The sequence below is a fragment of the Otolemur garnettii genome, unplaced genomic scaffold (genome assembly GCF_000181295.1).
Source record: "Otolemur garnettii isolate 467f Iridium unplaced genomic scaffold, OtoGar3 scaffold00080, whole genome shotgun sequence".
Taxonomy (NCBI): Eukaryota; Metazoa; Chordata; class Mammalia; order Primates; family Galagidae; genus Otolemur; species Otolemur garnettii.
In genome coordinates this window covers 3,290,828-3,305,877 of record NW_003852475.1, presented here as the reverse complement: position 1 = coordinate 3,305,877, position 15,050 = coordinate 3,290,828, and the positions used below count along the sequence as shown (strand labels likewise).

Below are 15,050 nucleotides of genomic sequence, written 5' to 3'. Positions count from 1 at the left end.
AAACCAAAAGGAAAACAAGAGATATAAAACTAATTTGCTGTGACATTTTATAGTTTTATCAGAAGGAATACATCTAGGTTACAGTTACATGGAAAAAGAAACAAATTCTAGACTTGCCCCTAGAGTATTCAAAATGCTCATGAAAAGTTAATCAGTGTAATAAAGGTGACTACCAGGTGATTGAATAAACAGAATGTCCTGTAGCATTCTGAAAACACAGATTCTAGGACTAAAAGCTACCATGTTTCCCTGAAAATAAGACACTGTCTTATATTTATTTTTTCTCAAGAAGACACACTAGGGCTTATTTTCAGGGTATGTCTTCCTCTCTGTGCCGAAATGCATGGTATGGCTATGCAGATAGGCTGCATAGCCATACCCATCACTAGATCTTATTATCAGGGTAGGGCTTCTATTTAACAAATGCATAGAAATCCTGCTAGGGCTTATTTTTTGGGTAGGTCTTATTTTGGGGGGAAACATGGTACCACCAACATACCCTGAAACTGGGGTTAACAGATACTCTATTTTGCTTGATACTTGATACTAATAAATACAACCACTAAGTGTTTACACAGACTATGAATGAGGGAATAGCCCCACTGACAGTCACAGAGGAGAATAAAATAAACATTATCCTGCCAGAGTCACTACAGAGAGCTTCTAGAGTTTGTTGTCCCTTTCCCCACACAAAGCCCATCTCTTCAAGGCAGAAATCTCTTAATAGTTCAAGCCCATGTTTTCTGCCACCACCAAGAAACAGAGACCAAGCTGGGTGCTAGCAAGTCTTCTAGGTGCTGGTTTGATTCCTAATCAATCAATTGCACAGGGCCCTCTCCACGACCTCAACCTTGTGTTGGGTTCTCCCTGGCACACCCTCCCTCCCATGGGAGGTGGCAGCACTGTCTCTGAAGCCACTGATGAGGTCACACTAGAAGAATTAGAAGAAGGAGGTATCTGAGGAAAAGGCACCTGCAAGTCTAAAATCTTCTTTGGTGAGGACACCGTACATTCGCTGAGGCAGAGCTTTGGAGTAGGGAGCAGGGCGCGGCACGGTGGTGCGCAAAATGAATTCCCGGCCTGCAGGGGGTGGGAAGTCTGACACTGAGTTCTGCCTTCTTTCTTCCAGGGAGCCCATTCTCTTCAATTCGTCCTCTGGTGGAGCCATGGCTGCAGCCTTGAATAGAATCAAATACTAAATTCAAAATCAAGGCAAATGTTAAATGCAGACACTTTTGAAGGACAGATGAATAAACATGATAAATACATAAAAATGTCCTACTTTACTCAGTAATTTAGTCAGCTATATTATGATTATTCAAAAAACACAGAAAATGCAAGAAGCTGGAAACACTGCATGAGCAGCCAAACTGGTGACAGAGACAGAAGGGATAAGACTGCCAGGCAATCTGCTTTGAAAAGTGAGGGCCATATTCAGACATCTGATGAATAGGGAGCTGTCCAGGGTTCTGTATGTTTCCTCTAGCAGTGACCCAAGCCCACATTTGATCTCTTCAGTCCAACAAGGAGCTGTTTCTAGAGTCTCAAAAGATGATTTTCATCTCAACTCTTCCAATCAATTCTTTTAAAGCTCACTTGACAAATTAAAACGGGGTGTGTGGGTGTGCGTGTGCTGTGCAGCTAACGTTGTGACAGAGGTCCATGTAAAAACGGCCACAAAAGAGATGCTTTCATTATGGGCATCTATTTTTCATTAAAATTGCATAAAATACAGCCTTTGTTTTTAACTCTGATCACTATACTTCTATTACAATACTGTCGATTTGGGAAAAAAGAATTGTTTTGGCAATGGAAACATGAAATCATGTTAAGATGAGTATCTACCAGAAAAGTATACTAAATCCAGAGTGTTTAAGAGGTGGTTAGTTTTAATGACCTTATGAAGTTAGAGGGATGGAAAGAAACAAGGAACTATGAGGGACAAAGGCTATTTTGTTACCTCATCAGAAGACTCAGTCAGCTTGAGAAAGGGTGAGAAAAGAAACAGTGATGAAAGGGAAACAAGCAAGATGGTTTAAAAAGGGCTAGACAAGAGAATTCAAGATTATTTCAGAGACAGCACGCATTACATTAAAGAACATGATCCTATCAAGAGAATGTTCAAGACAAACAAAGCCACACCACATACAACACACCCAGCTATCCAACAGAGCAGACACATCCCACACTCATGCCTCTAATGGTGCAACACGTGATGCAGAGAGTGTCATTTAATGGGGAAATGATTCGACAAAAACCTAGCTCTTTTATCAAAGAATTACGATGCTAAGAAAAAGTGCTCATGGCTTGAAAAATAGATACTCCAGTGAATTTAAGGAGAGGTGCCTAAGAGTTCATCTGAAGCAAAACCCAATCAGTATGTACATAACCACAGACACATAATCGTGGTAAAGTTTATCATTTATAATTTTAGGTTCTAAATATATAAAATTAATAATGTAAGGGTATATGGCACACTTCTTGGGTGTGGGACACAACTATAAGAGGGACTCTACCTAACAAATGTAAACACTGTAACCTAGTTAACCTGAAATTAAAAACAAAAAATACCCATATAGCCGGGTACCTTGGCTCATCCCTATAATCCCAGTACTCTGGGAGGCCATGGCAGGTGGATTGCCTGAGCTCAGGAGTTCGAGACCACCCTGAGCAAGAGCAAGACCCAGACTCTAAAAAATAGCTGGGTGTTGAGATAGGCATCTATAGTCCCAGCTACTTGGGAGGCTGAGACAAGAGGATTGCCTGAGCCCAAGAGTTTGAGGTTGCTGTGAGATGTGACACCATGGCACTCTACTAAGACTGTCTCAAAAAAAAAAAAAAAATTCTATGGCTCAGCATCCATAGCTCAGTGGTTAGGGTGCTGGCCACATACACTGAGGCTGGTGGGTTTGAACCCAGCCCAGAAGATAACAACAACAACGACAATAAAAAAGAACTGGGCATTGTGGCAGATGCCTGTACTCCTAGCTACTCGGGAGGCTGAGGCAAGAGAATCGCTTAAGCCCAAGAGTTTTTGGTTGCTATGAACTAAATGACACCATGGTACTCTACTGAGGACAACAAATGAAACTCTGCCTCAAAAAAAAAAAAATATATATATATATATATATGTGTGTGTGTGTGTGTATAAAATAAATATCTACCATAAAAAATTCCTAGTGAAATTTCATTACTTTTTAAAAAATATGTTAAAATCTTAATAAAATTAATGTATACTGTCAAATCATATGGTAAGAAAAGTTATATGAATAAACTTTTAACAGTTTACTTTAGCTGGACATTTAAGAGCTGAGTTTAAAAACATACCAACCAGAAGCTTGTTATATGGATTACATGGTCTACCAATTCCCTAAAAACTTTCTCTGTAAGGTCTGAAGGTTTGAAATCTTTAAATTATATAATGTAAGACAAATGTACAAGTTCAGTATCCTTGAAAGGGGATTAGCTATATAGTGAGACTACTGAAAAGTTGATATACTGTACTCTATTTAGTGATTCTGAAAAATACTTTAAGTATATTAAGAGGCAAATAAGAATAATATAGTTGGCTCAGCACCCATAGCACAGTGGTTAGGGCACCAACCACATACACTGAGGCTGGCAGGTTTGAACCCGGCCCAAGCCAGCTAAACAACAATGACAACTTGAACAACAACAACAAAAATAGTGAGCTGTTGTGGCAGGCGCCTGTAGTCCCAGCTACTTGGGAGGCTGAGGCAAGACAGTCACTTAAGCCCAAGAGTTTGAGGTTGCTGTGAGCTGTGATGCCACGACACTACCGAGGACTGTATAGTAAGACTCTGTCTCAAAAAAAAAAAAAAAAAAAAAGAAGAAAGTTATGATGTACTATAACCCAGTTTTTAATATGAGGTATATATTTGTATATACTAGATGTTAAATGTTGACAGTGATCATCAGTGGGTAGTGATAATATATGATTAATTTTTTCTTTATAATGTTTTCTGTTGTCAAAAATTTTTATAATAAGTCTCAACTTACTATTAGTAGAGGGAGTGGAGAAACTATTTCTATTTGGGGGAAAATAATTTTGCTTAATTATTCAAAACAAGTAATACTCTCAGCACTAAAATTATAAATACTTTGAATTTTTAATCTTATTAACATACAACTTTTAAAAAATGATCAAAGAAAAAAGAGTTTTTACACTAGGAGGAAAACTGATATTGGTGGTTAACTAGGAAATGTGCTTATAAGTGTCTGAGTAGACAGACACTTTGTATAACTTTGTCTAAGCTGGCAAAGTTACAGGATGTAAAAACAAATTCAGTTCTTGTTTCATGCCAGAGACAAAGATAAAATAAATAAAAGTAAGTATCTACTATTTCCTAGAAGACTAATTTGTGAGGAAATAAAATATTGGGTTATTAACTTGGAAACTTAAGTTTAGGGAGCTATATCCTGTAAATAAATTTTAGTTTTTAGCTCTTGCTAAAACTTTTATCAGTATATTTGGCTATTATTTGAATATACTAACTAATTGTATTCCAGACCAACTCAACTGAAGTTATCCAGTTGTTATTCATATTTAGACCCATGAAAATTCTTTCTCTTATTTGATTCTCTTATTTGAAAAACTAGGTCATTCTCATGTCAGCACAGTCAGGCAAGAGAAAATTATATTTAATGCACATCATAATGTTTTTATCAGAATATCTAATATTAATGAGCCCTGACATGAGATCATCTGTGGGATGTCAGTACTTCTTTTTTTGAGACAGAGTCTCACTCTTTCTGTCACCCTCTGTAGAGTGCCATGGCGTCATGGCTCACAGCAACCTCAAACTCTTGGGCTTAAGCAATTCTCTTGCCTCAGCCTCCCAAGTAGTTGGGACTACAAGTGCCTGCCACAATGCCCAGCTATTTTTTTGTTGCAGTTATCATTGTTGTTTAGCTAGCCTGGGCCGGGTTTGAATCTGCCAACCCTGGTGTATGTGGCCAGCGTCCTAACCACTGAGGTATGAGTGCTGAGCTGCCAGCACTTCCTACCCAGTAACCAGGGTACTATATAATTTTAAAACTTTTACTTTCACTAGTAGAGGTAATGATGATAATAAGTTTTCAAACTGGTCTTTCTTTCTGTGCTAGAATCTGTTTCCATAGTCTTAAAAACCTCCAATCCTCCTCTCTTCCTTTCTATGGAACATCTATTGGTCTTTTCACCATTATAAGAATAGTTAGATTTATAATTCAAAGTGAACTGTAAATCTACTTTGCAGCACATGGGGTTTAAAGAGAAGGTAAAACTGAACTCTATTCTACTCAAAAGCACCTGCAGTGAACATTTTTTCCCACAGCACAGTACTGTCCATTGCTGAATCCCTGCCAGCTTTTGCAACAATGGATTTCAGACCTTTTCAATTTCTGAAATTTAGGTCCTGGAATATACTTATCATTTTACTTAAGCATGTGAGAGAGCAAATGGATTTCAGATTCAGCAGCGACAGAATCATAGTTCCTTCAGTGTTCAAACCCAATGCCCAGACGCTTTCTCAATTAGCAGCTGTATTAATTAGCCACATGCACGAATTAAAACAGCATCTTCCCAAGTGGAGGTCTAGAGAGATCAGGATGGAGTCAGTAATGAATCTCACATACCCTCTGAGCATTCACAAACAACTTGTGAATGATCCTGCCCGCATGACCTCTTCCGGCACCGGTGACTAACACTTCAGGCTGTTCCAGTAGGCAACTCACAAACCTAGGAAAGAGAGGTAACACCAGGATGGAGACCAAACTATTTGGCTGCCCGTGTCCATCCTCCCACAGGAATGTTGTTGACAAATCCTCCCTCTAATACTGACTAGACCTACCATGGCTGGAGGGGAAATTTTATAGGATAGATTGACATTTGGAAGTGAAATTAACTCAGTTGACAATATTTCTGCTTTTTCAACTGTTTTCATAATTTTTTTTTAAAAAGCCCATCTCTGTCAAACTAGAAGAAGAAATATTCAGTCTATTTTTTTCAGACTAGAGGCTTAGAAAATGCTACAGTTCATAAAAGATGAAAAAAAAATTGGGGGATAGTAGAAACTAAGATTTATTTAGGAAAGCAATGATGTATATTTGTTTTTGTTTTTTAAGGGGTGTGTATGTGCACCGGTATGTTTAAATATAAGTTGTGTTGGGCAAAGTCTCAACAGTAAACTTTGCCATTATGTGCTGGAAACATTGTCCTTCCAAGTCTATCCCAGATAGCGTATGGTGGAACTAACAGAGTTGAAGGCACAGAGCCACCAAGCCCGTACCACCTGCTCACTGATACAGCTATTTTAGAAATGATTCCCTTGATTAGAGCTTATTCTTCTAACTTAAAACAAGCAATTTTCAAGAACAAAGTAGGCTGGGTGAAAATTTCACTTAACCAAAGATATAAAATTCAAACAAGAACTTGTTAAAAGCTATAACAAATGTCTTGTCATATAATATTAATTATTTAGCATCGATAATGCCATTTCCCACAGAAAAGCTAATGAAAATTTTAAGATAATGACAAATTCAAACCATTGAACAAGCTAATTTAGAAACACTTTATCACACGTTAAAACATCATCCTATCACTTGAGCCCTAGAGTTTGAGGTTGCTGTGAGCTATGACACCAGAGCGCTCTACCAAGGGCGACAAAATGAGACTCTGTCTCAAAAAAAAGAAAGAAAGAAAAGGAAAAAAAGAGCACAGTGGCCAAATCCTATAATTAAGTATATCTTTGTCTTTAGTCAATGCTTATTTCAAATAATAAGTACCACAATAGTTTCAATATCTTAATACAATTTTTCCTTTTTCTTCTTTTTAAGATCAAGGTCTTACTCTGTTACCCAGTCTTGAATGCAGTAGCCAGATCACCAGATCACAGCTCACTGCAACCTTGAACACCTGGGCTCAAGGGATCCTGCCTCAGCCTCCTGAGTAGCTGGAACTCCATGTGTACACTACCATGCCCAGCAAATTAGTTTTTTGTAAAGATGGGGTCTCACTTTATTATCCAGGCTGGGCTCAAACTTCTGACCTCAGCAATCCTCCCACCTTGGCCTCACAAAATGCTAGGATTACAGGTATGAGCCACTATGCCCAGCCTATTACAACTTTTCTTAAGAGAGTGGGAGCTTTTCTTATTGTAGACCAAACTGAGTTAGCCAAATAGCAATTACCTTTCAAGATCTTCCTTTTCCTCCTCCTGTTCACATTTTTCAGTTCCAAACTTGGCTTTCAGTGACCGGGCTCTAGCAATTAGAGCTTCCACATTAGTAATCTGGTGGATGATTTCCTAAGAGAGGAAAAGGGAGAGACATAAGTAAAAAAGCAAAGCCTTTTATAAGCATATCTTCAAATAACTACTGCCAACTGAGGAGAACACTTGGCAAGATTTTGACACCACATCAAACTTACTTCCAATTTCTTGTCTTCTGGATTAGGGAAGTGCAAAACTTTACTGGAATGGGATATTATCTGCTTTATAATCTTCTTAACTGAAGAAATGTTTTCCAGAATTTCTATTTTTAAAAAGATCAAAGCAATTATTAAATAAAGTAAAATATAATTTCACTTTGGAAATAAACTAATGACTAATCAAAATGACATTTACCTTCTTCCTTTACCTTGAGTACAGCTGCATGAATCACACAAGGTAACAGGTGCCGAGCAAGGTCTGCAGGTTTCTGGATTGCGAAATAGTGAAGCACCTGAAGGAGGCAAGTTACATAAATGCTGAATGCGGGTGTCACAGACCAGAGCATCATTCACAAAGTACAGAACCCTCAACCACTCAACTCATATCTGCATCAAGAGTAGAGAACTCTTCTCTTTAGTACCTATTCCCACTCACGCAGGTAGATAGCTACTATGCCCAAAGGTAAGAATAATATTACTGAAGGAACCTAAAGGCTCGGTGCCCATAGCACAGTGGTTATGGCGCCAGCCACCTACACCAAGAGTGGCAGGTTTGAACCTGGCCTGGGTCAGCTAAACAACAATGACAACTGCAACAAAAAATAGCCAGGCATTGTGGTGGGCGCCTGTAGTCCCAGGTACCTGGGAGGCTGAGCAAGAGAACTGCCTGACCCTGAGAGTTTGAGGTTGCTGTGAGTTGTGATGCCACAGAACTCTACCAAGGGTGACATAGTAAGAGACTGTCTCCAAAAAAAAAAAAAAAAAAAAAAAAGGAAAAGAAAAGAAAAAAACCTAAGAACATCAATCTTTATTTACTTATTTTTTTAGAGACAGTCTCACTTTGTCACCCTTGGTAGAGTGCTGTGGCCCTACAGCTCACAGCAACCTCCAGCTTTTTGGGCTTAGGCGATTCTCTTGCCTCAACTTCTGTCTGAAGTAGCTGGGACTACAGGCACCTGCCATAACGCCCAGCCATTTTTTCTTGCAGTTTGGCTGGGGCTGGGTTTGAACCTGCCACCCACAGTACATGGGGTCAGCGCCCTACTCACTGAGCCCACAGGCGCCACCCTACATCAATCTTTAATAATAATAAATATTTTCATAATTTTTTTGATTGTATATAATACATTCAGATTAGGAAAACAGAAGACTATAAAAACCATCTGTTAATCATAATACCTAGAAATAACAATTATTAACAGTGGGGCATTTTCATTCCAGAATTTTTTTTTTTTTAAGAGACAGAGTCTCACTTTATTGCCCTCAGTAGAGTGCCAAAGTGTCATACAGCTCATAGCAACCTCCAACTCCTGGGCTTAGGCTATTCTCTTGCCTTAGCCTCCCAACTACAGGTGCCCGCCACAACGCCCAGCTATTTTTTTGTTGCAGTTTGGCTGGGGCTGGGTTTGAACCCACCACCCTCAGTATATGGGGCCAGCAGCATCCTACCAGCTAAGTCACAAGTGCTGCCCCTCATTCCAGAATTTTTGACAATACAAGTAAGGGAATTAATATTAAATATGTACAATACTGTTTGTAATCTACTTTTCTCAGTATTTCTAAACATTGTTAGTGAACTTTCATAAATTTATTTCGATTGTTTACTTGTTTTGGTTTATTCTATTTTTTTCCAAAATGGAAATTGTTTTTATTATTTTTCTTATAATAAAATTAAAGAGAAGTATGTGCAATACTTGGACCCTACCTTTAAACTCCTTATTCAACAGCAACAAAAATAAAAGAAGTATAACTGTATAAGTATATATAGTTATTTTGTATCAATAAAAACTTTTATTTATTTTTTGTTTTGTTTTGTTTTTTGAGACAGAGTCTCACTTTGTCACCCTCAGTAGAGTGGCATGGAGTCACAGCTTACAGCAACCTCAAATTCTTGGGCTCAAGCCTTTCTCTTGCCTCAGCCCCCTGAGTAGCTGGGACTATAGGCACCTGACACAATGCCCAGCTATTTTTAGAGACAGGGTCTTACTCTTGTTCAGGCTGGTGTCGAACCTGTGAGCTTAGACATTCTAACTGCCTCAGCTTCCCAGAATAAAAAATTCTTTTAAAAGTATAATCTTAGGCTTGGCGCCTGTGGCTCAAGTGGCTAAGGCGCCAGCCACACACACCTAAGGTGGCGGGTTCAAATCCAGCCCAGGCCTGCCAAACAACGAGGGCTGCAACCAAAAAATAGCTGAGCGTTGTGTTGGGAGCCTGTGATCCCAGCTACTTGGGAGGCAGAGAGGTTGCTGTGAGCTATGATGCCACAGCACTCTACCCAGGGTGACAGCTTGAGGCTCTGTCTCAAAAAAAAAAAAAAGTAGAATCTTATAATGTGTTCCTGATAAATGGTCATGGATTTCAAAAATAAATTAAGAGAAATATAATGCAGAAATTCTGAAATCCTACTTCCTGCCAAAACCCCATGTTTCTATGTTCTCAGACTTTTTTCTATGATTGTTTAAACAGAAACAGAAATTCAAATGTAATTTCTTAACAGAAGTCTATAATTTATGTACTGTTCTATAATTTGTTTTGTTCATTTAATAATTTATAGTAGCTTTTTATTTTTTGGCCTGCAGTTGTAAGTGATTTCAAACTTCACTAAAATTAAGAAATATACATACCAGAGTAGTACTTATAAATAGAAAACATGAACACCTGTTTACTTACTAACTAGCATAAGAGACAGACTATCACTACTACTTTCTAAGCCCCCTTAATCAAATCTCTCTTCTTCCACTTCACTCCTCCCACCTCTCCCCAGAAATAACAGACTCATGCTTTTCTTTAGTTTTCTCACCTATGTAGTCCTAAACAATATATTGTTTAGTTTTACCTGGTTTTAATAGAATGTTTCTATTTATACCTATCAGCTACTTGCTTTTTTTCATTCAGCATTGTTTTTAAGATTCACACATGCTGTTGTTACATGCTATAGTGTATTCATTCTCACTGTTGTATTAAAATGTTCTTCTACTATTGGTGCATAACCTCCACCCTGACTTGTGGCTATTACAAATAAGGCTGTATGTTGTTACACCTATTTCTTGGTGCACATGGCACATACAGAAGAATTTCTTTAGGGTATGTATTTAAAAATAAAACTAGGATACCTACAAGATAATGTCAAACTATTTTATAAAGTGTTTCAACAGACTTTTTGTCACCCTTGGTCGAGTGCCATGGCACTCACAGCAACCTCAAACTCTTGGGCTTGTCAAACCATTCTCCTGCCTCAGCCTCCCCAATAGCAGGGACTACATGTGCTCCCCCCACACACAATGCCCAGCTATTTTTCATGAAGGGGTCTTGCTCTTGCTCAGGCTGGTCTTAAATTTGTGAGTTCAGGCTATCCACCTGCCTCTGCCTCCTAGACTGCTGGGATGACGGTGTGAGCCACTGCGCCTGGCCCATATTTACACTCCTATAAAATAGAGTAATGAGTTCCTATTCTTGTATCTCCTTACTAACATTTACTATTCTAAATTTTGTTTTAACTTATAGAAAAAGAAATTTGCAAGAATAATGTAAAATATTTGGATACCCTTTATCTAGATCCACTTATTATTAACTCTTTCCCTCCTCTGTTTTTGATCACCTGCATCTTTCTCCCCCCTTTAGCTGGGTGTGTACATACACTATATATGTACATAAAGTTTTTTCTGAATAATTTCAGAATAAGTTGTATATATTATGTCCCTTATAACCAAATACCTTAATGTGTATTTTCTAAAATCAAAAATATTTTCCTACATAAAAATGTAAATGATTCTGATTATGTAAAACAAAACAAATTTAACACTGATAAACACTTTTAACCTACAATCATTATAATTTTATCAACTGACCCAAACAATGCCTTTTATGAATTTTTCCTCTCCACTACTACAGGCTTCAGTTAGGAATCCATCCATTATCCTAGTTGTCACGACTTTTTAATCTCAATCTGAAAGATTTTTACTCTTTTATAAAAAACACTGTCATTTTATGCTAAGTGTGGTGGCTCACACCTATAATCCTAGCACTTTGGGATGCTGAGGTGGGTGGATTGTTGAGCTCAGCATCCAAGACCAGCTTGAGCAAGAGTGAGACCCCATTTCTAAAAACAGCTGGGCATTGTGGAAGGTGCCTATAGTCCCAGCTACTCGGGAGGCTGAGGCAAAGAGGATCACTTAAGCCCAAGAGTTTTGAGGTTGCTGTGAGGTACGACATCATGGCAAGAACTAAGACTTTGTCTCCCAAAAAAAAAAAAGAAAAAACTTTGTCATTTTGAGTATAGACCCTCCCCTTTGTAATTAACTAAATTCCATAGCTTATTCAGATTGCCTTCTTTTTTATTCATTATTGATTTTTATTTTCTTGTTTGGGATTCACTGAGGGTACAAAGAGTTAGGTTACACTGACTGGATTTGTTAGGTAAAGTCCTAGATTTCCTTAGTTTTTAAACATTGGGATATAATTCATATACCATAAAATTCACCACTTTAAAATAAATATTTCAGTGGTTTTTAACATATTTAGCAATCACCATTATCTGATTCTAGAACATTTTTGTCTCCCTCAAAAGAAATCCAATACCCAAAGCAGTCACTCCCCATTTCCCCAATCCCTACCCATTGGCAACTACTAATCTAACTTACTTTCTGTATAAACATGGCTTTTCTGGGATTCCAAATACATGGACTGATTCAGGGTGTGGCATTTGGTTCCTGCTTCTTTCAGTCAGCATAGTGTTTTTGAGGTTCGCCCATGCTGTGGCACATATCACGACTTCATTCCTCCTCACAGCTGAGTAATACTCCATTGTATGGACAGACTATATTTTGCTTATCCATTAATCATTGATAGACATTTGTTCCATTTCTCTTACCATTTGTGTACTCAACTTCTTTAGTTTTTAGCCTTTTTCCTAGTCTAGGACCCCATTTGGAATATCGCATTATGTTTAGCTGTCTTGTTTGTAGAGTCCTTCCGGTTGTGAGTTTCTCAGAATTTCTTTGTTTCAAAACCTTGACAGTTTTAAGGAGTTCTAGTCAGGTATTTTGTAAAGAGTTTCTCAATTGGGATTTATCTGACATTTTTCTTATGATTAAACTGAAAACTGAGTTATGTATTTGGGGGAGGAAGACCAGAGAGCTATGGTACCATTTGCATGGCATCAAGAGGCTATTCTGTCACTATGACTTATCCTGTGGATGTTAACCCTCACCGCCTGGCTGAGGGAGTGCCTGGCAGGGTTTTGCACTGTGTGTTACTCTCTCCATCCACCCCACTCGGCACATCATACTCTTTGAAAGGAGGCATTATGTGCAGCACACATTTACAGAGTGGGAATATACTCCACCTCCTTGAGAGCAGAATGTCTATATTTTTATATATTTTATATATGCAATTTTATATATTGCACTTCTGGCTTGGTGCCCATCAGGTTTGAACCCAGCCCAGGTCTACTAAACAACAACGACAATAACAAGAAAAAAAACAGCCAGGCATTGTGGTAGGTGCCTGCAGTCCCAACTACTTGGGAGGAGGAGGAGGAGGCAAGAGAATGGCTTAAGTCCAAGAGGTTGAGGTTGCTGTGACCTGTGACACCACAGCACTCTACTGAGGGTAACATAGTGAGACTTTCTCAAAAAAAAAAAAAAAAAACCCATTGCACTTCTGCACAGGCTTGTCTCTTCTACAGCATTTATGTATTTAATCATTAATGCCAGCATAGACTCAAGGAAATTTATCTTATACCTTGAGTTACAATGCTACTTATTTTGTTGCTCAAATTGTTCCAGCATTGGCCACTAGGGAACTCTTTCAATTGATTCCTATGTCCTTTTAATATGCCCCCACTATGAGTTTTTTATTTTTAATCTTTTTTTAAAATCAGATTTTCCTCATTTTGGATTCATCTAATATTTCCTCTTAGTTAGATTCAGGTTACGCATTCTTGGACCAAATATTACATAAGTGGTGTGGGGTCTTTCAGAGTAACACATCCTGATGTACAGGCTCTCCATCTACCTTACTGTGATATTAACTTTGATTATCCTGTCAAGGTATAGTCCCATTCTCCACTGTAGAGTGATTATTTTCTTGCAATTTAGAAGCAATCTGTAGAGAAACATTTTAAAGCCATGCAAGTATGAATCAATTCTTCACACAGATTTCTACATAGACTTAGTATCTTTTCATTTTTTATAAGGATTTTACAAATTTTAAAAATTTATTTATTTATATGTATTTATTTGTTTTAGAGAAAAGGTCTCACTCTGTCCCCCACGCTGGCTTGCAGTGGGTTGATCTCAGCTCACTGCAGCCTTCAACTCCTGGCTGAAGTGGTCCTCTTGCCTTAGCTTCCCCAGTAACTAGGATTATAGGTATGTACTACCATGCCCAGCTAATTTTTTTATGTTTTTATTTTTATAGAGACTAGGTTTCACTATGTGGCCCAGGCTGAACTCAAATTCCTGGCCTTAGACAATCCTCCTACCTCAGCCTCCCAAAGCACTAGGATTACAGGAGTGAGCTACTGTGCCCAGTCTGGACTTAATTCTATTTATGAATCCTGCCTGAGCCAATCTTTACCATGAATATGGTTGCAAAATGAAAAGTTTCCAGCACCAACATATCTTCTAAATTTATCAGTTCTCTTTTTTTTTTTTTTTGAGACAGATTCTAATTATGTTGCCCTCGGTAGAGTGCCATGGCATCACAGCTCACAACAATCTCAAACTCTTGGGCTTAAGTGATTCTCTTGCGTCAGCCTCACAAGTAGCTGGGACTACAGGTGCCCACCACAATGCCTGGCTATTTTTTGGTTGCAGTGGTTGTAGTTGTCATTGTTATTTAGCAGGCCTGAGCAAGATTTGAACCTGCCAGTCCCATTGTATGTGGCCGGTGCCCTAACCACTGAGCTAAGGGCGCCAAGCCTATCAGTCATCTTTGTACTACAGGATATGCCTTCCTTTCTCCCCTAGTTCTTTGATTATCTAATATTGTCAACATGGATCCGAGGATACCTGTTTTTTTCCCAATGGCTATAAATCATCACTGTCCTTACTTATTTAGCACTCAAATTGTCCCAGCTTTGGCCACTGAGTTTCAAGGTAGCTCTTAATGAATTTCCCCTATCTTTTTTTTTGAGACAGAGCCTCCACCTGTCCCCTTGGGTAGTAGAGTGTTGTGACATCACAGCTCACAGCAATCTCCAACTGCTGGGCTCAAGAGATTCTTCTGCCTCCGCCTCCCAAGTAGCTGGGACCACAAGCGCCCACCACAACGCCTAGCCATTTTTTGGTTACAGCCATCATTGTTTGGCGGGCCCAGGCTGGATTCGAACCTGCCAGCTCAGGCGTATGTGGCTGGTGCCTTAGCCACTTGAGCCACAGGCACCAAGCCTGCCCCGATCATTTTTATAAGCACTTCCTTATTTTCTATTTCTTGCAATATGTGATTTTCCAGGTTATTTATTTATTTGAGACAGGGTCTTGCTCTTGTCGCCCAGGATAGAGAGCAGTGGCACTATCATAGCTCACTGCAGTCCAGGCTCATCTTATACCAGCCTTGAAATCAGCCATGTTTCTGAATTCTTACAGTGAAGAATGTTTGAAAAATCAAGATATATGTG

General features: G+C 38.7%; 1 protein-coding gene across 1 annotated transcript in view; it reads right to left on the bottom strand.

The window, feature by feature from the left end:
- Positions 1-414: 414 nt before the first annotated feature.
- Positions 415-15,050, bottom strand: part of RAB3GAP1 (RAB3 GTPase activating protein catalytic subunit 1) — a 107,767-nt gene continuing 93,131 nt past the window's right edge. Inside the window, exons 18-22 of the mRNA XM_023515852.1 lie at positions 7,626-7,722; positions 7,430-7,533; positions 7,192-7,307; positions 5,638-5,740; positions 415-1,177 (exon numbers count right to left, since the gene is read on the bottom strand). Of these exons, the coding sequence (XP_023371620.1) occupies positions 941-1,177; positions 5,638-5,740; positions 7,192-7,307; positions 7,430-7,533; positions 7,626-7,722 (657 nt within the window). The 3' untranslated portion in view covers positions 415-940. The remainder of the gene's footprint in view (positions 1,178-5,637; positions 5,741-7,191; positions 7,308-7,429; positions 7,534-7,625; positions 7,723-15,050) is intronic.